Source organism: Poecilia formosa, unplaced genomic scaffold, assembly GCF_000485575.1.
Source record: "Poecilia formosa unplaced genomic scaffold, Poecilia_formosa-5.1.2 Scaffold27, whole genome shotgun sequence".
In the NCBI taxonomy this organism is placed as follows: domain Eukaryota; kingdom Metazoa; phylum Chordata; class Actinopteri; order Cyprinodontiformes; family Poeciliidae; genus Poecilia; species Poecilia formosa.
The window spans coordinates 3,056,766-3,084,074 of record NW_006799966.1 but is presented as its reverse complement, the minus strand read 5'-3'; the positions used below and the strand labels follow the sequence as shown (position 1 = coordinate 3,084,074).

At 38.6% G+C, this 27,309-nt stretch overlaps 1 protein-coding gene across 6 annotated transcripts in view; it reads right to left on the bottom strand.

Moving 5' to 3' along the window:
- cacna1eb (calcium channel, voltage-dependent, R type, alpha 1E subunit b) overlaps positions 1-24,488 on the bottom strand; it is a 65,262-nt gene extending 40,774 nt beyond the window's left edge. For 5 of the 6 annotated variants that reach the window (XM_016669766.1, XM_016669768.1, XM_016669770.1 and 2 more), the window contains exons 1-5: positions 24,205-24,488; positions 21,206-21,651; positions 13,890-14,153; positions 9,124-9,229; positions 7,558-7,697 (exon numbers count right to left, since the gene is read on the bottom strand). In XM_016669766.1, the coding sequence (XP_016525252.1) occupies positions 7,558-7,697; positions 9,124-9,229; positions 13,890-14,153; positions 21,206-21,612 (917 nt within the window). In that variant the 5' untranslated portion in view covers positions 21,613-21,651; positions 24,205-24,488. Of the gene's footprint in view, positions 1-7,557; positions 7,698-9,123; positions 9,230-13,889; positions 14,154-14,248; positions 14,765-21,205; positions 21,652-24,204 lie in introns of those variants that run through there. The other variant, XM_016669772.1, reaches the window with a different exon arrangement.
- Positions 24,489-27,309: the final 2,821 nt, after the last annotated feature.

Below are 27,309 nucleotides of genomic sequence, written 5' to 3'. Positions count from 1 at the left end.
TGGGTGACATGTCAGAGCAGTTTTCCCAACATGTGTGTTTTAGCAGCATATCAAGGCTTCCCCACAGAAATCCTGCTTCGGACTAAAGACCGCCCTAAAGAAAAATGAAAGAATGCTGTGACTTTCAATGTGACTAAAATGTTTTTATTGGTCTGATGCAATATTTGAATTTCAAATGACATGTTTAGCTGGTAAGTTAGCTGTAAGTAGAAAATTATCCTAATTGGCAAAATAAAGCCTTGAAAACATCAGTCTGTGTATAATCCGGCCATATAATTTGTTTCATTTAGTGATTTTTTTTTAAAAATAAATTAACTTTTAAAAAACTATTAAATTTATTAAATACAACTTTATGTGGCTTGGCATTTATGAAATGTGGTGTAGTGTACCTAGTATTGCCTAATGTTAAGTCAACTGTATCACAGCCAAAAAAAAAAAATCTGGATTAAAACATCTTCAGTTTATTATAGAAACTAGCAACCAGAACTACGAAACGAATCCACCAGAAGAAGCAAGTGGATGCTAGAAAAGAAGGAAAAGATTATTTGGAACAAATCCAAATACAAAACTGCACTTCTGTAACGCCTGCTGATATTTAAATTGACGTGCCTGCATGTGTGTAAATGCACTGAACATGGAAAGTGTGAATTTGAATTTTCCAATTAGTTAAGTCACTCATGCATGTAGCTGTCTCAGTCCTGTGTGTCGCTCTTTGTACCAGATGGCCCATGAATCACTCCCAACTCCCACCCAGTTTTATTATTCATCCTGTCTAAAGAGCAACAATTTTAACAGAGTATCACACTCTACAACCTGATATCCTTCACACAGCATAATAGATGGCTAACAAACACAGACTCACACAGGAATGTGTACGTACAGCTGGGATCAATATTATTAGGTCTGATGAGGGAGTTACCAAAATTAATCCACCAACGGGAGGGCGGTGAGTTCACTGGCAACAATCGCTAACTGCAATCTCGGAGCACCACACACACAAACACACACGAGTCATTAGGGGGCCATTTCACTGCTAATCAAAGCATCAAATCCACCTGTGCCAGTCTGTTAGCCGCAGGGTATAATCGACCATCTTAACAATCACACTGATATAAATTGGATTGTGGGTAAGTTGTCACAGCTGAGGTCATTTTTTTGCTACACACTCTTCAGTCAGATTAAGGGTTTTAATTGAGCTCTTTGTCCCAGCAGATTTGCTTCTAGCAATTTATTAATATGAAGCGGAATGAATGCCGCGAGCACTGGCCCAGTGGCCTCGATTTTACTCCCAGCTGGCCTCTACGACGCATGTGTGTTTTCTTTTAAGTCTGACTTACTTGTACTGGGCTACTGGAGTACAAGTATTCATGCGTGCGTGTTTGTATGTGTGCGTGTGTTTGTGTGTGTGTGTGTGTGTGTGTGCGTGCGTGTGCGTGTGTGTGTGTGTGTGTGTGTGTCGAGTGAGTGTGTGCGTTTGAGACAGTGAGTGAGTAGAAGGAAGCAGCATATGTGCTCCCCCCCTCAAAAAAAAATAAAAAATAAAATAAAATAAAAAATTGTGTCAGATCGGTGGCAGGAAATCAGGTCGTCTGTTGCCAATTCCAGCCACAACTGGAACGATAACAAGGAAGAAAATTTGTGAGCTGCAGAGAGCATACTGACGAGTTTGTGCATTTTATTACTGTAAGTGACATGATTTCAGTTACAAGCAAGGAGCATAACTTCAACTCGAGATATTAAGTTGATCTTTCAAAGGTTTTTCCTCACCTCTCAGAGTTAACTGTCATGGCAATTACTGAATACAGGCTGAGGTAGGTATTGATAATGACAAATAATTAATTCTCTCAGTTATATTTGTTTTGGACAAAGTCTGCATAAACTTTCAATCAAAGTTTTATTGCTGTTGAAGGTGTTAGATCTATGTCAAACAGTGCTTTGCTTGTCTTTCTGCGATGTCATTGGTGTAGATTATGAGTTGGTAATCCTAAGGCCCAAAACATACCATTTGCGTCCCACTTTTCACGCTTTGACCAGATTCTTACATGACACACAGGATCCTACACAACAGTTCCTCTGCAGACCACCACTGTGACTTACTTCCTATCTCACTCATAACATTCCTGTCAAACTGCTGCATAGCTCTTTACAAAGTAGACCAGTGGTCTATCTTGATCAGACTGACGCAGGCACAAATGCAGATGCAGTCTCAGTTGCAGGAAATCACGAGCGGTCTGCGAGTCCCCATTAATTTTAACGTGTTCCAACTGCTGGGTTCATCATTCGATCCGACTTTCAATCAGATCAGATACCAGCATCCAGGAGGCATCCTAACCAGATCCCCGATCCACCTCGACGGGCTCCTCTCGACGGTGAAGGACCAGCGGCTCTACTCTGAGTCCCTCCTGGATAACTGAGTTTCTCGCCATGTTAACCCTTGTATATAGAAATGGGGAAACACACAAGGGTTAAGGGAGAGCTCCATGTGGAGAAAACCCATCTTGGCCGCTCATATCCACAATCTCGTTCATTCGGTGAGTATCCAAAAATCATGACCATTGAAGAGAGTTGGAAAGTAGCTCAAGCAATAAATTGAGAGCTTCACCTTTTGGCTCAGCTCTTTCTTCTTCGCAACAGTACAGAACCCGCATCACTGGGGCCAGGAGGAGAATCAGTCTTGTCGTCCTAAACTCTTTGAAATACAAGGTAATGTTAAATTTTAAAAAAGGGCTACTCTGTAGGACCATCGCACTCGCCAAATCTTAATCTTACAGAAAACTTGTTGGTGTAAAGGGAAAAGAATAAAAGAGAGTACTCAAGACTCTAGAAAATCTCTCTAAATTGCCCAAAGAGGAATGATTAATATCTCTATTCCTGTATGCTCCAACATTGTGATAGTTATTGAGAAGCACTGCTTAAATCTTTTGACATAACGTACCAGCCTCTGCCAGCAAAAGTTTCCTTAAACTCCATCAAACTGTTACACAACTCGCTCTATTGGCCTTAAAGTGATAATCCAAGTCAGGTTTCTATTTTCAGAAACAATTTTTACAAGCCTGAAGGAAGGAAGAACAGTTTCCTCCGTGGGAAACTAGCAGGCTGTGATCATCCTGCTAGTGACTATATACTATATGATTCTCGAGAGATTGAAAGTGTTGAAACATAAAAGCTGAACAACCATGTACTCCTGCTGAAACAATGAAACAATAGCAGCATGATGAGTGAACAGAAACACAACATGGAAGGAAACTGTGCCAAAAGCAAAGACTGATTCTGCAAATTATTGCAAAAGCTGACTAGTTTCACAAAATGTTACTAATCAAACTTTAAATTTGCCAATTTAAAGTTTTGATTATTAACATATTATAATTTTGAATTCTTTTTTAAGTGAAGCTGGAAAAATCTCAAGCCACATCCCATTAATCAACTGAAAATCTACCCTTGTGTCTGAAATATAGGGGGAAATTACACTAGTTAATCTCCAGCTGTGTCAAACGAATGTGTTTCAAATATAATTTAGCTAAAACAGACAAACATGTGTCCATTTTTAAAAGTATCAAGAAAAAAAATTAAATATTTTAGCAAATAATGTCATTCCTGTGAAGCCTCCTGGCATGAACCAGCAGGATAAAGAACCGCTTAGTATGCCATACTGTTAAGAAATTCAATTCTTTGCCTGCCCCCAACATATTTTGTTTGTAATTTTTAAAGGAGGATCAGATTTAGCTGTGTGGCCTACACATGCAGCAAATTTACAGTAAACCTGACTTGGACTTTCTTGAGCTACTTGCTGCAAACTTTGACAGATGCCTAACAAGAAATTTAGAAAGTCCCAAATAGGTTCAATATTTTTCAAAGGCCCTGACGACACCAGTCATGCAAAATTCTGTGCAAATCTCTCACCCACCCAGCTGTTCAGCATTCACTGGTCAACAAACGTGCTGCCGATGTCCTTTTTATGTAAGAGACAGAGAGTGAAAGGGAAAACGAAGGAAAGAGAAATAAGAAACGCGCAGAAAAAGAAAGGTGTGGGTGTCAGATTGAAATGAGATGTCAAGATGCCAACAGCAATCCTCCCTGCATGTTTGAATACTGCACAATGAGCAGCACAGCCCAATTAATTCACTACAGCCAGTCCTACATGGAACAAATTAACACTCTCATCATGTTTGTCTTCCCATTTTCCATTTTCTACCTCTTCAATTCCATGCCCCTTCTTCCTCATCCATCTGCTCTTTCTATGCCTTTGAGAGCCGTCTCTGGCGCCTCTTTCACATTGAATTTGCAGAGGTGCTGTGGGCAAATCAGAGCGAGTTTTAGACACAACCGCCAATCCACTTATCCACCCACCTACCTCTGACTCCAGAGCCTGACAGCGCCGTGTAAACACACTTCTTTCTGCACCTATGTGTCATGTTTTCTCGCAGATGTATGTAGCGAGTATGACGAACAAATAAATCTACAAGAACGCACAGCAGCGAGGTCAATAACTCACAAGAATATCTCAGACATGAGAGGTGGCATGTCCGCATTAGAGGTCGCTCAGCTGCAGAATGAGCACACGTGAAAAATATTGATAAATGTCAACACCAGCGGCAGAGCACGCATGAACGCTCCAACGCAATTTGGAATTTAATTTCAGTGTCTGAAATTAATCCTCTGCTTCACGTGCCACAGCCTGGTAAACTGAAAAAAATGAATTCTGTCTAAATTAATTGAAGAATCAGCTGCTGAGTATTAATTTAAAAACATTTCTAAAAGTTTGAAGTTAGACATACTTCCAAAAGTACCAACATATGCAATAAAACGTACAATAGATCCCGCTTTCATAAAATTTGTGTTTAAGTGCTACTTCCTAACATAGGTTAAGATGTACTATATTAGGAATTCTTGTTTTAAGTCAAAGCAAAGTAGCACATAATTTTGAATCCATCCATTTTCGATACCTGCTAAATATCTTGGCCGACTGCAGAGCTTGGTGCGAGGTTACCACCTACGTGGGTTACACCCTACAACATATAGTGGAATACATTAATTTACCGTTTTGCTGTAAGACAACAAAACTAAAAACAAAACGACTGTGCAGCCATTTCCATTTCTTCCAGTTTTGCACGTTTAAAAACTAAAATTGACACTTTTTGAAAATCAGTTTTCAAGCCATTTCATAGATGTGCATATTTTAAATTGCTTCAATTCAGATTCTAAGCACTAACCTACAGGACCATGACATGATCCTGACTTGTCTCTGGCTGCATGTCATACTGGAAAAACAAATAATGACTAAGTTCTTATTAAAAGTATGTGTAACTAGAATACCACTGTAATTATTCATTTTCAAGTTTAAATGCCCTGATATGAGGACATTAAAGGTATGTCAAATGGATGAAAAAACAAGGCTGAGCCAAACACATGGCTTTTTGTAAGTATTTAAAAATAAGAAAAAACCATCAGAAATGTTTTCCACGTAAAGATTACAGAAAGCTGTCATTAGCTATTGGTAATGTGTGGCAAAGGTTGAATCTCGCTAAGTGGCTGGTGTGACTTGGAAGAAAACGGAGCCACTTAATATTCAACAACACTTGTTATATTTCTCTCACTTCTTAACTGATTTATTAACCAAGTGAAAGGTTACATGCCACATGCTCAGGTGGTTTTAAATTAAATCTGTAACCTCTGAGTATCATCCATATGCACATTATAGGAAGGAGCCTTTTTCACATTAAAAGTTCCTTCATAGGGAATCTAAACTCTGAAGTATAATTTTCCATCAAGTCATTCAGTCCTGCAAAGACACATGCTACATCTTACAGAAATAAAATAGGTTTGAATATGGGTTGATTTATGGGTTGATTTTAGTCATCATTCCACTTCATTAGTAGCCTTTTTACAGTCTTATTTTTACCATAACTCATGCCCACTGGCATTTTTAGTAAATGTTCTTTTGAAAACTCAGTCATGCTTTCATACATGCCACTTGGGGTATTTTAACCAACTAAAATTGTGAAATCTTCTTGATGGGTTGGACCCAATCACAGACAGGAGCTGGGCTGAATCATGTGAAAGGTGATTAAAATTGATTAAAAGCAACATCCTACAGTTACAACTGTGAGAAAGAAAAGAGCAAGCAATCTAAAAAAAAAATAAATAAATAAATAATGAATCCATATCATCAAAACAAAATGAATCCAGTCCTTTCACTAAAATACTGGAGTGATGGTTTATCAAATTGACCAAAAGTTTAATTCAGAATTTTCAATTCACTGAGAAAAAGAGATCAGAACCAAGAAAGCAATGCCTCTTAGCCAACTATTGCCTCGAGAAAGTGAAAGAAAAAATTGAAAGTATGGTGGTGGGCGAATAAACACCCCTTCAGGTCATTTTACTTCTTAACTGAGTTACAACTTAGTTCACCAGAAAACCTTTGTAAGATATATCTCAGCAGAATTGCTACATATGTACCTAACACAGAGACTGATTACTCTAAAGCTAAAGTTCTCAGTCCTGATCTTAAGGACACACAGTCCTGAATGCCTAAGGAGTTTCCCTGCTGCCACACACCTGCCTTAAATGAACGGGTGATTAACAAGCATCTGCGGTGCATGCTGAGGAGGCAATGCAACCATCTGATTCAGCTGTGTTTGAGCACAGACATCTAAAACATGAAGGACAGAAGCCTACGCTTTAGAAGCACTGCTCTAAGGTTTATTCTTATAACAAACCAAATATTAACATTAATTTCATTTCTTATTTAAAAGGCTTACATCCCAAAAGATGTCCTTGACATTTATTGGAAAAAAGAAAATCTAAACTTAAAAATCCCTGGAAAATCAAAAGCATGTTTATCCACTGCTGACATGATACTACTTTACTAAAACCCCTTTGTAGATGTAACAATGTTGTCCTCTGCCATGCAGAGCTGACTGCATGAGGCACAATTTAGATTTCTTGTCTTTCTGGAATCTTATTTTTTCCTTATGGCATTTATTTGAGATTAATATAAATCCTAAATGCCCATCCGTCACAAAAAACTCCACTTATGACGACTAACGTTCAAAAAATGTTAGAAAAGTTTACTGACTCTTTTGGATTATGGATCAATAATGGTGTTATTCTTAAAGCAGCGACAGGAATGAGCCACTCTCTGTTTCTTCTTTCCTATGTAATTATTCGTCCTGGCTTAATTCAATTAAAAAATACTTCAATGATCTGTAAGGAAATTAAATGTTGCTATAACACATTTTATTCAAAGATTCTTCACATAGTGTGGCTGTGGGCAGAAAGGATCTCCTGTAGCAGTCTGTATTACAGCAAATTAGAAGAAACCTCTGACTGAAGACGCCCTGCTTATCCATGACAGTGTCATACAGTCGATGCTCAAGTTTGCCCATAACTTTCTTGATTTTACGTAAAATCCTTCGTTGCACCATCATGTTCAGAGATTCCTCAAGAAGTTTATTCATTTTCTTAAAACATCCTCTCTAGTCCCTTTTGGCATTCATGTGAATACCAAAAGAAATATTGCTCACCATGATTTCAGTTAAAATGGTTGATGCAACTCACCCACTGAGAACGACTATAAAGTCCATGACATTCCACCCATTCCTCAGGTAGGACCCTTTATGGAAAACAAAACCAAGCGCAACCAGCTTGATCCCGGCCTCGAAGCAGAATATCCCAATAAAGTAAGGTTCTGTCTTCTCCTGTGGGAGTAAAGTCAGTACAGATGTCAGAAGGGTCTTCAGAGAAAAACTAAATATATAGTTACATAATAAAGTGTGGCATGTTGATGAAATGTACTGTGTAATCATAGGAACGGTCTTTGTTTAGACTCGGACAAGAATTATGCTAATAATATAAAGTTTCACCCTGTGTGTTGGCAGAAATTATGGGATGTCCTTTAATTTCCCTTCAAATCCATCAGGAATGAAAAAGAAACTTGTTAACTCATCAACACACAGCTCAACTACACCTATTCAATATGGCCACTTTCATTTCTTTTTCTGCAATACAAAAACTTTTAATGTGCTTTCTTTTGAAACAAATGACAAATTTGTGCATTTTTAACCAGCTACAACTGAATGCTGAAAAGTTGAGTAAGTGATTTTGGCCTGTGAGTAGTATTTTATTTATTTATTTATTTATTTATTTATTTATTCACTCACTTTCACACTTAGTTTACATTGTTAGGTTTTAACAAAAAAAAAAAGAGGGCTGATTTGGAGAAGGAAAATCCCTTTTGGACCCAATGTACGTCTATTAGAATCCAAATGAGTATTTCCAAAAAACCCATCAATGCAAGAGGTGACAGAAATTTGAGCTGTCTTTCACAAACATAAAAAGTTATTTATTAAAAGTTATGTTATTTATCCATAACTACGACATACACTGCTTTTTAAACTGTTTCGAAATCTAATATGTGTCATGGTCATGAAGAAAGTCGTAACTCAATAGTAAACATGAAGACTTTTACTATTGGAACCAAAAATGTTTTGAACAACCAGTTATGGCTGGTTATGTAAAAATAATTGTTAAATAGAATTCACTTGAACTGCTCGAATATTTTTGATTTTTGCCTGATGTAATTTTTGTAAAATATTTCTATTATAGTCTAAAATGCTTTAAAAGGGGAATTAAATTTTAAAATTTAGTTGGTGGTTTTACTGGTATGTTTTGGGTCATTAGCTGCGTTTCCATTGACCTTCAATTGCGCAAATTAGAATTCCGAAAAATAACTGCTTGATGGAAATACAACAAAACTCACATTTATTTATAAAGTTTTCGCACTAGGATGAGGAGGATTTTCATCTGCATCAAAATCTGTGTATTTCACAAAACTGCAATAGAAACACTTTTTAGCAATGTTATTCCTTACCTGATAAACCAACAAACGAAGCACAGTTTACCAATTTTAACTTTGGACTTTTTTCAATGAAACCACAAAAAATGTCCTTAAGCTCTGATTAATTAATCTATGTTATTTCATGAACTAAAACGCAGCCTTTGAACACAACACATCTTCATTCATGTCTGCAGATTATAGAACAAAACAACCTGCAACAGCCACACAGTTGTTTGTAACGCCCTCTGATTCCAGGAAACCATTGTTAAACCAGATTTCTTCCTCACCAGCCTCTTTGCCATGGGGGTCTTGTCTTCTCCAGGGAGGTGCTGCTCCAAGGCCAGGACAACACAGTTAGCAGTGATGGTAGCCAGGATCATGTACTCGAAAGGCGTAAAGGTCAAGAGGTTAAGGAAAGTTCTTTTATCCCAAGGACAAAAACAGAAAAAAAAAACTGAACATGAAAAACAGAGAAAAACAGTCAAGTTAGCAGTGCTCATTAAATGTATTCAAAACATATTAGTGGAAAATGGAGAAAAAAAAACTGTGGATGAAGTACCACCATGGTACATTTTTCCTTGTATTAAAGGCAATCTGTTACAGAGACTGCAAGTATCCATGGCAACATGCTTTTAAAAGTGCTTTTTATGAAGAGAAAGAAGAGCAGGTTAGGGAGGGAACAAGTGCGCTGTGAAGTCACCTTGGCCCGACGGTGTAACTGCACAAAGTACAGCAAACAACTCGGGTTTCTTTCTCTTCCAGTAGCTGACATGACAGCAGGCTAAAGCCTTTATTTACTCAGCCTACTGTCGCTGCATCACAAGTCTTTAAAGATTGCGTGTTGTCTGGCACAGAGACTATGGTTTTAATTAAAACTCCTAAGATGCATACAAGGTTAATGTCTGAACAGAGACAGGAACAGCATTCATTTACTGTTTAAAGCCGAAACCTTAAAAAACACTGTACTTATCCGCCAATGTGTCACTGAGGTAACACTCAGAAATATGTCTGGCATTATGTTTCCTCATTTCATCTTACAGTAAATCTACACTGATGTAATTGGTAATTGTAGCTCAAAGAGTCTGCAAGCTTTTTGAGTAGTTTTCAATTCCAACTGGTAAGCTTTGATTATTTTTTTTTCTGACGGCAAAGGATAAATAAACATGCCCATTATAACTGCACTCCTAATTAGCATGTCGTATACGTTTCTCTTTTAACGCACAGCAAGAGCGCTTGCCGCTCCCAAACCTTCCAAAGCCGTAAGACAAATTTTGAGCAATTTTTTTTTCAGATGCCAGATAATACAGAACTACTGAAGAACTGAGATTTCACTGGCCTCTGGAGAGTGACATATGTACATGTGTTAAGTGGCATAAACTATTTAAGCCCCAACATTTGTGACATTCAGTTCACCAGAGTTCCCGAGAGGGATGTGCTGCTCATTATTAATTTTCCTGCTAAGAGCGAAACGGGGTCACTGACTCAAGGAGGAGAGCTTAGATGGGGTCCTCCGAGACACGTAACGACTCACATTGACAATGTTGGGATCAGAAAGTAGTTGGAAATAGATAACGATGCAAATACTTCTCACTCAGTTGATCCGTCATTAATCTCACCCTCGGTCTTGATAACTACCACATGTTTTCATATATTTGGAAGATTTTGGCCCCTTTATCTACTAACCACATTTCCATTTTTCTAAATTAACATAAAATTATTCATACTCTTTCAACTTTTTTTTCCACATATTTTTATATTTTATTTGATAGACCAACACAAAGCAACTAACAGTAAACTAAAACCGAAAGCTTTTTTTTTTTGTTAATTTTGGGGTAAATAACAACTGGGTCTGCTTTCTATTGATCCAAACCTTTCCACTGCAGCCTTTGTTGCACGTTTAGGCCCACTGTCCTGCTGGAAGATAAACCTCCACCAAGTTTTTTGCAGCTTCTAATAGGTTTACTTCCCAGATAGCCCTTAATTTAGCCCCATCTATCTTGCCATTCACCATGAAGTGTTCCTGTCCCTGCTGAAAGAAAGCCTTGTGACAGCATAATACTTCTACCACTATTTGTTACGGTCAGGATGACATGTTCAGCGTGCAGGAGTGTTTTCCTAACCCCACATTTACCATTTGGGATGTACGCCTGAAAGTCCAGTTCAGTTTGGTCTCTGAAGAGAGAGCCTTCCTCCATATGTGTTTGGAGAACCCTACATAGTTCATGACAAACTGCAAATGAGTAATTACTGAGTATCTGTGCTCTGAAAGATGTTCAAAGTTTCAGATATATTTTTTTATTGCCTCTCTTTATAAACTGATGTTTTAAATCCGTCCAACTCTAGGCCTTGTGCTGTGTACCTTCACCTCAGAGTACAGAGGGCTAAATGCAGGCCACCTTTTACAGATTTGCTTTTATTTAAAAACATTTCAAAAACTATCACTATCACCAAATCATCATTTTCCTGCCACTTTGCAATCATCCTTTACTTTGCTCCAGTTTGTCTTGAAAAGTTTGAGTAAAATACATTAAAGATTGTGCTTGTATCACTATAAAATATAAAAAAGTAAATACTTATTATGGATCAGAATGACTATTTTAGTAAAGTACAGAGACAATAATAATAAAGGTTTTTTTTTTGTCTGTTTTTTTTTTTTATATATATATTACATCTACTGACTTCCTCATCTGGTCTCAGGTGATCTTTGCATTTTTCTTCCTCGTTCTGGTACATATTCGTTTGTGCTGCTTTCCTTAAAGATTCTAAGGATTAATTTATTGCATTCAACAAGAAAAAGCCAAATTAATGCGGTGGTGGTGCAACACATTTCCCCTTTCTTCCAGAATAAATAATAATAACAAATGATCTCTGTCAACACTGACTGAAGTCAAACATCTCAGACATCTTGTTTTGTACAAGACTCCAAACATGTTCATGTGACCAGAAAATTAGTTTTGTCTTCTGAAATTGATTACATATTAACATGGTTTATTGCAATCAATTACAGTAAACTTCCTTAGTCTTTTGCTAAAGATTTATGTTTCATCTCTTATACTTGACAGTAATTAATTGACTTTGATGGATCACAAATTCTGCTTTAAATTAGAGTTGCAATGTTGTAGTCCAAACAAATGGAAACAAGGTTTTCTGTATTAGAAAAACCCCCATTAATAACTAAATATAATATTTATACTCAATGTATCAAACATATTGCAACCAAATATAATTGATTAATATACGGTGCCTGGCAAAAACATTCATATTCAGTTAAATGATTTTTTGTTTTGTTTTTTAATTGGGTGCTCAATTGCAACAGACTGGTATATAATTGTGAAGTACAAAGAAAAATGATTTAAAGGTCAGACATAAAAGGATTAGGCTTAAAAAAAAACATTTTAAACTTTGAACATTAAATGGAGCACTTTCCAGTCTACTCTATGGAAATAAAAAGATAATGGGACAACGCCAAACCTACCAAGACATAATTGTCTACCTAAAATGACAGGCCAGACCAAGAGAGAGGCAACCGGAGAAGCAACCAAGAGGTTCACAGTAACCTGAGAGGATCTGCAGAAATCCACAGTTCATGGGAGATCATCTCTGTGTGGGACAAGACATGAGCTGCCACAAATCTGGTCTTTATAGACAACTGGGAACAATAAAAGCAGCTTCAGAAAGAGAGCAGCCTAAAGTTTGTCCCAAGCTAGGTAGGAGACACAACGACGTGTGAAAAGGCTTCTCTGGCTAGATGAGACCAAAACTGAACTTTTTTTCCCCTACACATGGAGCACAAAGTGTTGTTGGAAAATAACACCGTGTATCCCTACTCCTCCTGTGAAACATGGTAGTGGCAAAAAAGCTCACACTATATTTTGTCAGATTTCTATTTAGGAAAATGTCGAAAATCCATTTATCCCGTTCTTCCACTTCACAATTATATTGTACCATGCGATGGCCTGCTACATAAAAACCCAATAAAAACCCACTACTCTTTTGGTTTCCCCAGGGATCTGGATACTTTTCAACGTGCTATATTTTTCCACATGCGAGTGTGGCTTTCCCGGACCAATACATTTACAATAAGCAAGCGACTCGCTGAATTCTCTGGTAGAAGTGTGCGACAACCAGTGTTACTTGACTTGTAAATATTCACAGGGATTTGCTTTGCACCCACATTCTCAGATTTTTGGACGTTTCAGGTCTCACCCAGTCAACACTCTGACACGTGCTGTTTTCACAGCCACCAAAATTACTACACTGGCCATTTTCTCTCCCACACATGCACTGCACCTCTGCCTCTGCTGATGCACACATCGGCGGCCAGCTAGTGTTGACCACTCTCCCGACTCCCACACGCCCACAGAGAGCATGTGGTTAGGTAACTGTAGGAGACTGGCACGGCGTTCTGGAGGGGGTGTGAGGCAGGAGGAGAGGTGGGCAGATATGGCAGCAGAGCGGTGCTGCCGAGCTGATGATGCAAGGAACTGAGCTCTAACAGACTCGTGAGGACAAAAAGAAAGTCGGCACGCGTCTTTTGTCGTCTTGTTGTTGCAGAATTGTGCAGATGATGCTCAATGACACAACAAATTCCTTGGAAAGCTTTCCGAAGAAAGGGAAACGGTTTGCCAGCACTACAGCAGGGAACCAGAGAAGCGCTGCCTGCTGAATTTGAACTGACTCCTACTCATGGCCAGGTTCATATTCCAATGAGCACTAAGGCAGCAGAGATGTGCCTACATGACACCCCCACAGTGAGCAGAGCTGCCTCTAATGATCATCACATGCTTGCTTTCTGTTTCCTGCCAAAACCAGCGCAGTGTAAGTTGCACAGCAACATATGATTTTTTTTTTTTTCACTAGATCGGAATCATTATTGTGGAGAAGACAGAAGCTCATCTAACAGGACTAAGAGTCTTTGAGAAAAAAAAAACTTCGCTATCCATGGTTCTGAACTGACAACTCGCAGCAACAACTTATTTAAAAAAACAAACAAACAAACAAACAAACAAAAAAACATTTTAAAACACAAATCATGCTTTTAATGTAAGGATATGGCCATTCTATTATCCGCCTTGCATATTTCCTAATGATGTTGTCCTCTGCAAATATAAAGAGCGACCTGTTGACGGTGAGGCAGTTCTGCCGGTGAGGGACGGGGTTGTACAGAGCCATGGTCCGGGCCCGCTGCGCTTTGGCTTGCTTCATGGAAGCGGTCAGTCCGCCGGACGCGGTGTCCTGCCCGTCGCCACCGCGCTCCAAGTCGCCATCCCCGGAGTCCACCGTGGCGGGAGCGGACTCGTCTCCGAACCGAGCCATTCTACAGTGCAATGAAATAAAAAATAAATAAGGAGTCAACCAATTTAGACAGTCTTACTTACAAGGAAAAGTGTATACGATGCAAAGATTTTCCACCTTTAGTCCGCTGTCAGCTTTTCGAGCTGTAAGATTCCTTTACAAGTTGCACAATCCTCTCACTCCATCTCCACAAGGCAAAAGAAAAACTATTATACCATTCAGCTGCTTCAATTTTCTGAAAAAATAGTCCATGAATCAAATCAAGGTAGCAAAGAAATCAACAGTTTCAGCGCGCGCAACAATCAGCTCTGAACAACTTTTAATGCGCGCGCCTCCCTAACTAGGGCAGTTTATAGGACGAAAAAAAAAAGGAGAGAGAAAAATATCCACTGAAGTTGTAATTTTCTACCAACATCCACGCCGGTAGTGAATTGGCAAAGCGCGGGAAACAAAAACTACGACATGCCCATCAGAAGGAGAGTTCCGAGACTCGTTTTTCAAAACTTTACGCATCTTCCCGCTGTGGTTAACTTCTGGAAAATAAGCCAGTTTGCCTCATCTCTTGAAGCGTCTTTAGCGTTTGAACTGATCACCCACTGGAAAGGAGGGGTGTGGGGGGTTGGGGGGGAATCATCAACCTGGAGCGTATAAAGCACCGCCTGTCCCCTCCCACAGCGCTGCACTTCGTGGACATTTCAAAATTCATCTGAATGGAAGCTGCTGGAGAGGAGGGACGTGCATTTAGTTACCATAGCAATTAGAGTTTGTTGAGGATGAACAAAAACACATCCTCCAAAACAAAACAAAAAAAAAAGTGACTATATACAGCAGGCTGTGTGGGTTCAAAACACAATTATGTAAAGCTGCTGGTGGGTGCTGTGGGAAAAGAAAAGATGTGTGAAATCAAAATCAAACTATGTACAACATAATGCGCAGAACGACATGCGGCATCTGGAGAGATGAGAGGTTTGTTCCTCCATAGGAATAGTTTTGGCCGCCTGACAGACATACAGTGTTGTCATCTTTCCATTAATCGTGGCAGACTGTTGCAACATGTGGAAACTGGGCCATTGTGCTAATATTGGATTAAAAGTCAGGGGTAAAAATAGAACGTGAAATAGATTTTAGGGCCGCTCCCTTTTTTTTTTTTTTTTTGAGGGAAAGCAGAAGAAAGCAGGGTCTTTTTCACTCCCTGCCACAAGTGAGACCTCATTAGGCGACTGGGTGCTCTCACTCCATCTGCTCCCGTCCCCACCCCCCAGTGTTTTACTGAAGATGACCACTTCAGCCCCCACAGGCAGATTATTCAACTGATGCTGACGTTTTTTTCTTTTTCTTTTTTTTTCTTTTGATAATAACAATCAATGACGGCATTAGTCACCTTGAAATCCTAGCTCAATTTTTCAGGTTAATAGCTGATTGATGGGTCCTACTGTGCAGACAGGCAGCGAGGGACGGTGAAAACAAGGGGAAAGGAAAAGTGACAAAAATCTCACTTGGCAAAGTAGTTGAGATTGTGAAAGGAGAAAAGACTGAACAGGATCTATGAATAAGTTTCAGAAAATACTTCTGTTTGTCTGCTCTTTACTGTACTGGAACCAGTACAGTAAAGTACAGTGTCACTTCATGCAAGATCTAAAATACACAAGCAAATAAAATCCTGATTGACAACCATTTCTACTTTATGGTAAATTTTACAGTCCCCTGCAAATGTATTCACACTATTAAAAGTGTTAATCTACAAATTTACAATGCATTAGTTCTGTAAAAAAAACAAAAAAGCCTCATTGGCAAGTTTATTAAAAAACAGAGAACAAACAACAAAAAGAAAACAATATACAGGTCAGGCATATTGCTGTGCAGAAGTTTGTATCCCTTACAGCACAACAACCTGAGTTTTATAGCCTCTTATGAGAACAGCAAACCTAACAAAATATCACCGAAGACCTAATTTGACAAGTAGAGCAACGAGGATATTGATCAAAAAATATTCCAGGAAGCTCACGGTAACTTTGGCTGGGCTGCAGAAATACATAGCTTAGGCAGAAGAACATGTTGACAGAACAGCTATTAGTCACGCAGTCCACAAATCTGGCCATTATGAAACAGCAGCAGGAAAAGAGCCACTTTTTGAAAGAAAGACACGAGACTTAAAGAAGACTCTCTGGTCTAAAGGGATCAAAACTGAACTATTTTACTAATATTCAAAGCAACATGTGAAGTAGAAAACCAGCACAGCACATTGTTTTGAATACACCATCTCCACTGCAAGGACATGGTGGTGGCGGGCTCATGCTAAGGAGACTTTTTCTTCTGCAGGAACAATGCAGACGTAATAGGTGGAGGAAAATCCTAAAAGAAAATATTTTAAAGGCTGCAACAGAAAACGTGATGCACAAAGACGCCTCTCTGTCCAATCTGTATGTGCTTAATCTATGTTATGAAGTTTCAACATGTGCAAAACTGGAAAAGACATACCTAGGGAAACATGGCTCTGTGACTCAGGGTGACAGGATGTATGAATGTGAACTATTCCTAAAAAAAATATATATATATGAAAAAAGAATTCCCTTCCACATGACAATTAAGTCATAATTTGTGCAGGTCTATCAAACAAAGAAAAATCCCAATATAACGCATAAAGGTTATGGCTGTAAAGTGACAAAATATAGAATATGGGTGTGAATATTTTTTGTAAGCCCTCATTACAAAAAAACAAACAAACAAAAAAAAACATCTCCTCGTGTGTTTGCCTTACAGAAATATTTGTCCATCTCTGCCAAAAGCACATATCTCTCCCCGCGCTCGTGTCTCCAGCTCTCTCTTTTGCTGTTGTTTCCATAGCTACATAGCTCTCTTGAATTCCTGCTTCTTTCTTTTCATTTCTGCCAACAAAAGCCATGTTGCACAATAGAGCAACCTCATCCTACAGAAATCTGCTTCCCCCAACACACAAACACGAGCACACCTCCCAATCGGGGTCACTGGACATCTTGCGGGGAGGAAGCTGACAGACTTGTGCACAGCACCGTCGCCACACTGATGCTCCAAACAACAGTATGCAGATGACCAGGTGCAGCCTGCTTTAAGACTGTTTGGCTTTTGTTTGCAGCCTACTCAGAGAAGTACAAAAATAGCGCCGTTAAGCGAGCACAAAAGCTTTAATAAATTTGCTGGGGCCTTACCAAACTTTGAGAAAGCTTAAGTCTGCTCCCACAGCTGAAATAGGCATACAGTTTTACAATTTTTTGGTCAAATAAAGCAGCAAAGAGTAACATCTTAAACATCATGCATGCAGAGAGGGGAAGGCTGAGGAAGTTTGGCTGCAGGTGACATGCATCCAGAGCTGAAACGTTAATGGCACTTTGTGCCAGAGCTCTGAAGGGCATTTATATAATTGCAGACAGGCTTTCACCCAACATTGACTGGAGTGGTTTTAGCATTTTATTTTTCTCTCTGTTCCCTAGCAACAGACACTCTCTCTTCTGAGTTATGTCAGTTTGATTCGTCTAATAATGGCTTCTTATATCGCCGCAGATTGGCGCAAAGCCGCGTCGGTCTATGTCGCATATTTACATAACCAGTCACACATTTCTTAACGAGAGTCCAAATTTGTTTAGTAACACCCAAATTTGGGTCAGAATGTTGGAATAATGTGGAGAAATCTCAATTAAAAAGGTTTGTGAGAGGGAGAAAAAATAAAAATCTCACACATTCAATCGTCGGCTCTACAAACATGTCATATTACCCATTAAAGAGTGTTAATAGCCTTTTAACATTCTGAGGCGAAGCTCACCAGCATTCAGAAACTCTACTGCTTACTTCCTCACACATCAGCTCTACTTTGATTCCCTAGCATCCCCTAATGGACAAATAACCACAATACATTTATAGATGTCCCCACAAAAAATTATTATTATTATTATTTTGATACATTTTATTTTTATATGTGTTGTAGCATGTGAAGGACACAGGCCTAACAATAGTGTACAGTAATACAATGGAAATAGAGAGGAGCTCAGTAAATAGAAAGCAGAAGAAGAAGGAGGAGAAGGAGAAGGAGAAGGAGAAGGGAGGAGGGCTTGTTATGTTGGTTGACTGGAGATTGCACTGACACAGCGCCTCTTCACGTTCAAGTGGTGAGAGGTAGACGATCAAACCGCTCCAGAGTTCAGAGGTTCACAGGTAAGCATGAAGAGCTCCACCATTAATTACACTACAAGAAATCTGACCAGACAAACTGCAGCAAAAAAAAAAAAAAAAAGTGGTTAGAACTGATTTGACAACAACAAAAATTATATTAGTAACAGAAGCAAATACAGACATACACACTACTTCTCAAAATACGATGTGGAAAATGTTTCAAATGCAGCTTCCACTTGCACGTTTACGAATACATGGGAAATATTTAAAAACGCGTTTAAGGTAGCAAGAAGGAAAAAAAGTAATTTTGAATCATTTATTTTCAAAGGTAAAAAAAGGGTTCAGCATTAACAATCTGGATGTTGCTGTCATGTTACTGGTTATTTTTCAGATGAAATTGGAGTCAGTTCCCTGTGATATGCCAATTGTGTGCGAGTGGGTGTCATGTTTTATTTAAAGAACGAGAGACAAAGTCTCTTGAATTTTAGCATGATGCCAGCAAATATGACAAATAAGGAACTGAGAAAAGCAATGCTTGTTGAAGCACATCGCACGGAAAAATATTCCTGAATCAACTCTAAAATGTAGAATGGATTGTGGTGAAAATGAGAAAACTTAAGACTACTGGTGCATTTATTGCAAAGTCACAAAATTGCAGATAATCAGATCTAACCTATTTGTGAATGTACAGTGCCTGACAAAAGTATTAACTCCCTTGGACTCTTTTATTTGGATTTTATGTGAAAAATCAACACAAAGTAGTATAAATACTAAAAAATTAAAAGGATGCGTGGTCCAAAAAGGAGGGTAAAACAAGTCCCATTTGCAGATTTTAAATCATATTAAGGGGAACATACAATATTAGGAAGAATGTGCTTCAGACATAAGAGACCAAAATGTTAGAATCAGCTTCCTAAAGGCCAATGCCTCTTAACATACAACCAAAATTACAGAAACTGGTTTATACCACAGTAAATCCACGTATTTAGTCTAATCCAAATCCAGTAAGGAATCTGTGGCAAGATCTTCAAAAAATGTGTGCAAAAATGTTCTTCCTCCAATTTGATTGAGCTTGTGTTATTTTCCAAAGAAAAATGGGCAAATATCAGTCCATATGTGTAAAGCTGGTAGAGACATGCCCCAAAAGACCTGCAAGTGTAACAGCAGCAAAGTGTTCTTCATAGTCCTGGGTCAGGGAAGCTGAATGCCAATGCACATCACACATTTAAGAATTATACTCGCAAAACTTTCTGAGCACAACACATTCATTTTCTACCAATTCACAAATATAGATTACCTTGTGTAGGTCTATCTCAATTTCACACAATCGCAATAAACTATGTTGAAATTAGTGGTTGAAATGTGACAAAATGCCAAGTGTAAAACTGCTTTCAAAAGTCTGAATAAATACAAGTCACTCAAGATGACGCTAAGAAGGGTGTGACATGAAAAGCTACAACAAAACGAAATAAAATGGCTGACTATTTGCATGGTCTTAAATAATATGTTGAGATGTCTTAAAGCTCCAGGATAAATATTTTGTGGGTGTTTCTGAACAAAAAAAAAACATTAAAAGCACAGTGATTTGTGAATGCGTCGGTTCATTTGAGCACATCTACAAAAGACACTTAAAAGTGCGGTGTGAGTATGAGATCGTCCCTGGAGGAACGTCAAATCTTAGATGTACCAGTTAAATCTTCATAAACATGTCTGCAAATTTGCGCCATGAGTGTGGCCTCATCGCAAATAATAAGTTTGAGATGTATTCAAAAAGTGCACTGAGCCTAAAACAAAAACCTGCTAGCTGCATCTCATATACGTACAGATAACTACATTAGATAAAATTAAGATAAAATATATGTTAGGTAATGTATTAATTATTATTATTATTATTATTGTTGTTGTTGTTATTATTATTAAGCTCTAAGTTGAATTGTAATTCTGTGCACCACAACCCAACACACAGTACTATTTCACTTTCATTTCATTAAAACCACAGAATTTACAGTCTAGCGAGATATTCAAACTTTCCCAGCAATCACCAGATTGCAATTATTTACATAAAGTTCATATGCAATAATGAACTTCATTCCACACACAGTGGAATCAACTGAATCATTAGTTTTCCTAAGAGTATTTTCATTAATTATAATATTAAAAATTCATAATCTTAATTGTTATGTGAATGTTATTACTACAAGAAGCAAAGAAGGAGGCTGGCTGATTGAATAAATATAGTTTGGTAGGAAAATTGCTTTTCTTCAGGCACAAGAAGCAATATTATTATTCATTTAAATTTGAGCTTCTGTCTAGTTGATTGCATCCAGTTTTGTTCTCTACCAACACTCGACATGCTTCACTTTTATTATTTTGTGCTGCAGCAGAAGAAAAAAAAGATGCTTGTAGACCCAAAACTATTAGATAAAAGCATATTTAAAATTGCTGTCTGAGTAATTTAGTCATAAAATAACCAATTAATTGCCACGGTTTTAGTAAACATGGAAATGTCTTGGTGTATTAAGTATCTGCTGAGGCTGTAGCGTGTCACATCTTCTAACTATTTTGATGACAGACAGACACGCCGCAGCAGGAGTTGCAGATGTAATTATTACTGTCAGTACTGGCTTACATTGTATTTCCAGCTCAGCAGTCCTTTTATTATTCATGCCTGCTCACATTTAGGTCTTTTTAGAAACATGGAACTGGGCTGCCATAAAGAAGCTTTTTGTTGACAAGTCTCAGATCACGTTTTTGACCAAATCTGTCTCCACAAAGCTGTAATTTACAGGTTAATATGAAAAACCATGTATTATCCTTGTGATTTTATTTTTTTCTTTCACTGAGGCTTTCATCGTACTCCTTGCAGATTTATCATCTTTACATGCACAGTTTAAAAGGAATCCTTTGAATTGGAAGCTCTTTTATACTTACTCCCACTCCTTCCTGCGGGCTTGTGGTGTGCTCTGTATTTTGTGAGCCTGGTGGGCCATAATGATGTCCTTCTGCTCCACAAGACCCCCGCGCCGCCGCAGTGCGGCGTGAGGGCTGAGGGACCCCGAGCCCTGATCGGACGAGCCGTCATCCCGACTGTAGGGCACGTCGAAACTGGCTGCACGGGGGGGCAAGCCGATGTCCTCAGGACCACCGTGGGGGACCTGCAGGGAGCAGGAGCGAGCCCCCTGAGCCAGGCCAGGACGGGCAGACGGGATGGGCCTCCTCCAGTCCTCAGGCTCCGGCAGGGACAGGGAGGACTGGACGTGACTGTGTCCACGGTGCGATGGAGAGTGGAGAGTTGGTGTGAAGGAAAGGGAGAGGGACTGGTCGGAACTGGTGAGCATATCTGCAGGGATCAGGAGTTTGGCAGATTCACCATAATTCTACAAATGGGAAGAAAAGAGAAGCAGAAGATGACGAGTGTGAGATGGCAGTACTAATTAGAGAAACACTGACAAGCCAGAGGGGCGGGTGGCTCTTTCAATTTTGGTCCAGACTCAAATGTTTCAGCAACCTGCAAAGAGACTGCAATAAATCGAGGTCCAAGTGGAGCTCAGAGAATCGCAACTTTTGCCTGTTGGTCTGCACCACGACCTGTTATCTGTGTTTTTAATTAACTTTTCAAACAGATTCATGAACATTCTGTATAGATTTTGTTTTTGTTTTTTTCCTTTTGAGTTCAGAGATCTATATTATTTTATTGAGTGGAAATGCTGTAATTGTTCTCAAATAACAGCTAATGACTGATAGATAAGTAGCTTCTACTCCACTGTATTTAGCTCTAATTACCTAATGTGACTTGGATGTGTTAGACACAATAACGATGTACTGTTGTTGTGCACATGCCACTTCTTCATTTAGCTGTTGAGACTTATTTTCCTGCTGATATTGCTGTAGAGTTTTTACATGTTTTTTTTTTCCTCCTTTAGGCAGTCTGAATATCAGCTCTAGCTGAGTGATTCATTCACAATACTTTTTTATGTAATGCTATGTGGTTTCTAACACGTTCTAGTTAGAGATTAGGCTTTTATCTTTTAGGCCTGACCTGCAGACTCCAGTTTTGACTGATTCTGCTTCTTCTCATCGCAACATACAACAATTCCTTTGTTTGCAGCTGAATCCAACTGAAAATAAAGGATTTACATTATTCCCATTTACTACGCATCAAACCACATGCCTTGATTTTTGTCAAGCAAATAAACTTATTCAAAGTGAATGTTGTTGGCTGGTGTATTTATAAAGTAAAGATGAAGGGAGATTTTAGATTTATAGCATTTAATGAAAAAATTGTTAAAAAATTACGTTTTTTTTTTTGTTTGTTTGTTTTTGTCGGGCAGCTCATGACAAAACCATAACCTTTTGGGTGCGCATTACATTAACGCTTTAATGTAAAAAATAAACATTTCTGGCTACAAAGTGATGCTGACTCCACTCTTTTAACAGTGCAGATGCTTTGTTTTTGCTTCTGCATAAAGGACATAGAAATGTACATACTTTTCAGTAGCCTGATTTATGTGCTCAAAACATCCATTTTTGATTTGTCCAATGTAGTATTCTAATTTTCTCTCTACTGTAAGCTGTAGTCATTGAAATTGCTAAAAAAAAATACCTGTAATAGTTTACATTATGTACAATACATTTCTTTAAAATTAGAATTACACTTTCTGAAATGACTGGCAAGATGTGTGACTCTGCTCAGAAAGACAATATCGCTTTCAAACAAAACGTAGTTTGTTGCACCCTGAACAAGTTTTCTGTTGCTTACACACATTCGACCAAAAAGGAGTTAATCAATCTTCATAGTTCTTGTGATTCTCAGAAAACAGGAGTTGCTTGCCCAAGGATCAACAGCTGACAGTTGGGTTTGAGTTTTATCTTTTTTAGCCATAAAATAGAAAAAAAAAGAAAAGAAAAAGAAAAACAGAATTTCTACTCCTCTTTCTTTCTGCTGCCTGCAAAGTTAATTTCCTACTGAGACGGAGAGATGCGAGGGGGTCAGATGGAGTGTCAAAAGGCTGAAAAACAGCAAGTTTGCACAGAGCCGGATGGTCAGGAGCCAGACGGAACAAGGCCGCTGGAAGCTGAAAGGAAGATGACTGAGTGTGGAGGAGCCGGAGCAGAAAAGCGCTCGATGACTCACTCATCATCAGCAGCAGGGGCTCCTCAGACATGAACTGGACACAGCCTGAGCTGAGCTCTGCCCTCCAACACCGGAGAAGCGCCTCTATGAAAGCTGGCAGAGGCTGCAAGGTCAGCGCACACATTTAGAAGGGCAGTCTGATGGCACCTTTGTGCTGCTCGGCAGTGGGCTGTCTTTGACGGTAGCACAAAAGATGGTGCTGTAGGGGGTTTTATCAGTCTGCTGTGGAGCCACGGATGAGGGGCAATTAAAGGTCAAGGCTGCTTATATCAACAGGCTATAAACTATACAAGAGGAAGGGAGGCTCCCTCACATCTGACAGACTTATTCAAACAAGATTAGAACCACTCAGTTTTTACGTGGTTGTAAGATTTTTTTTATTATTATCTGTTAAATTTGAAACACCTTTGTGGAGGAGTTCTTGTGTATTTGTATTTATTTATTCAAATTTCAGCTCCCAGGCTGTGATCTCCTTCAATTAGTGCCCACTAAAACAACAGGCGCCCCCTTCCTCCAATTTGTTCACGTCAGCCGCACGTCGACAACCGCCTTGGAAATGCATTAACTAGCCAGTTAACGGGTACTGTTAATTAGGCTGCCGCTTCTTTATTCCTGTGGAGTTAAGTGTTTGACGCGCAGGAGAGTGGAGGAGGGAGAGACAAAGCAGCACTCAGAAGTATGGAAATAGATTGCTAAAATGCACACTGGAGGATTGAAGCACTACCTGCGACAAATAGGGAAACATAAAAAAATAATAGTGAATCTATACACTGATCAATGGATCTGATCGGCTTACCTTGAGGCGCGGTGCGCTCCGTCATCCTGAGCTGGATCCTAAATCCATGCCCCCTCCCTCCTTCTGTCTATCTGTCACTCAATCCGTCCAAGTTTGATGCTCAGAGGAAGGTTTCTCCTTGAGTGCTGCTGGTCGCCGCTGTATGGCTATAAATACCGTCGGGTGGCTGGGAGCCAGAGCCGTGTGGCACACATGAGCGTAAACACGCGTGGAGACAAGATGTGAGGCGAGGAAATAATCCCGACCATCTTCGCGCAAACCGGCTGCCCGTGATATGAGTCACTTGGCGTGCGGATTACGACGCGCAGGGATGTGGCTCCAAAACTTCACTAGGAGAGTTTAGTGGTTATTCTCAGATCACTGGTTGAGGGAGGGATAATAATGGCGAGGGGTTGGGGGGGTGGAAGGTTGATGGAGAAAATGCAACAGGTGTCTATGTGGAGCAGCAACGTGGGTGCAAATAACTCTGATATGTACCACTAGATGGTGAGCTAAAGCCACACTCTTTCCACTCCGCTAAAAACACCCCCCAAAAAAGGACAAGTTGCTGCTTATTTTGCATTTTATCTCACAACAGCAAATCAAAAATCACAACACACACAAACACACACACAAACAAATGATGACGTATTAGATGTTAAGTAACTTTCCGGGACACCAGATGAAGTTTGACTGACTAAAAGAAACAAATACATTCTTAATTCAATCCTTTGCTGTGGTTTCAAAAAGTGCTAAAAGAGCACAGAGAAGAAGCTTATTAAATAATAAATTGTATTCATGAAACTAGTGATGACTCACTATGCCGTCTTCTCACCATGTGATGAATCGTTTTTAATGACAAATAACTGCTGAGTTGTAAACAAGACCTTGTTCCTGATCATTTCATTGGTCATCGTTTTCCCCACAGTTTACTGGTTCATTAAATGTTTCGATGTTTTCAGTATACTTAAACATTTAATGGGTAAAAAGATCATTTAAAAAAAAAACCCCTGAAAATAGTTAATACATAAACACTGTTTGTAATTATAGTTAAGTAAGGTGTTTTTGAAAAGCAAAAGCATCATGTCTGCACACATCATCTTAAACCTTTTAAATTACAAAATGTGACAAAGAAAAAGTTTGCAACATAACATGTATCTTGCATTACCTTTTTAAACATTTAAATATGAAATAAGAAACAAGTTATTTCAGATTTGGTTTTGTTTTTTGTCACACATATTTCAGATACAAGTACATTTTACATCAATAAATAAAGGAAATGCAAAAAGCAGTTTTAAAATGATAATAGAATTTATTAAGAGGATGAAGCGATCCACACCAGCCCCCAAAACCCTCCAATGGTGCTAAATTAAGATTTGATTTAAAAAAACAATTTGTCAGTTTTCATAAACACTTGACTGCAGTTGTTGGCACTCAAGGGGCTCAGCCAGTTATTTGGTTTGGATACATTAGACATTAGGTGTCTGTGATTAGTTTGATGGTCTGATGTAAATATGACAAAAAGCCAACAAAAAAAAAAAATCTGCCAGGGAGCAAAATACTTGAAAATGTTTTTATTTTCCCCATTTTTCTTTTAGGATTTGAACTGTTATTTGATTGAAGAAATGAGTTGAAGTTCCGCTTTCTTTTAAATTTTTTTTTTCCTCCTTATGGTTAAAGTCTTTAATAGAGAAATATAATTGTTGATGTTTGGTTTTGTGTGGTTTTTGATTTTGGCTTCTTAGTTTTCAATCATTTCTTTTTTGTTGTAGTTGTTGTGTCTTCAGTTTTATGTTTTAAGTCATTCCTGTGTTGGAATATGATGCTGGCTGCGCCCTCAACGTTGGAGTAGAGCGCTGTGTCCTTTATTCTTGTTTTATTTATTTTTTTCTTAATTATCTTGTTAATTTTTCTGTGATTTTTCCATGTTGTTATTTTTGCATTTTAGCTGCCTCCTGTTCATTTATTCCTCCCAGTTTCAGATACTGTCAGATCCCCATAATACCTTCTGTCTTGTCTGTGTACCTGTTTTGTTTCACTCTCTGTGCCACCTTACTTTGGATTTCAGCTTCACAGAGTTTGCTGAACTCTTTTTCATTAAACTCACCGTCACACAATCCTGCCTGTTTTCTGTCTGCTTTTGGGTCCTCCATCGCCACAAACCATGACAACAATATTGCTTTAAAATACGCACAATAGAATTTATGTTCGTAGTTTTGATCTTTTGGTTCACTTGTAATGCACCTAATTTTTTATGTCAAATTTCCACAAATAAATTATTTAACAAACAATCTTGCATGCAGTTTTGAAAGCTAGACCATTTTTGTCTAGCTTAGTGCACTTATACTTGTGGCCTCTTCTGGTGCTTAGGTTTCTTTTATTTAAGTACTCTAATCATACAGTTCAAATTTGTAATTTTATTCTATTATTTTACATTCACTCTGTTCTAGCATAATATGTCAGGTTTTGAAAAAAAAAAAAAAGTTTTGGAAGCTACCTTCTCTGGATAAGAAAGATGAAACCCCATTTTTTAGGGGGTGGAGGGTGGGAATTTATCATTATCAGGTATAATTACACCAGTAGTGCTAATTACAGAGAATAGTTTGTCTTTGATTAAAACAGAGCCAGGATGGTCTATGTAATAATTAAAAGGTCACTCATGTTCTTTTTAAACCAATCCTGTTATTCCCAGGGCTGAGCATGAGTGGGACTCTGAGCAGTGCAGAAACCATCTGCTGCCACCGACACTGGAGGAGAAATGAAGACTTCAAATCCACACGTGCTAGACGTTCACATTGAAGCTCTTGTTACCTGTCTAAATCTCTTGATGTTCCTCAGTGGATTGCTTTGCATGTCTTTGTCTTAATCACATCAGTGTTGTTCTTCATTCTCCTCATTCTGCAGACAGCTATGTAGTCATTTCCCCTAATCATCACTTAAGTGCTTAACTATCTCTACACTGTAAGTGCAGGGCTGAGCATTTCTGTGAGACATGTGGTTTTATGGAAGAGTGGTGAGAATTTAATAATTGGTTTAATCTGAGCTGTCCTATTCTTTCCAAATCAATAAATCTTAAGATTTATCAAATAAGACACATTCATTTATAAATTAACCTATTAATTCATT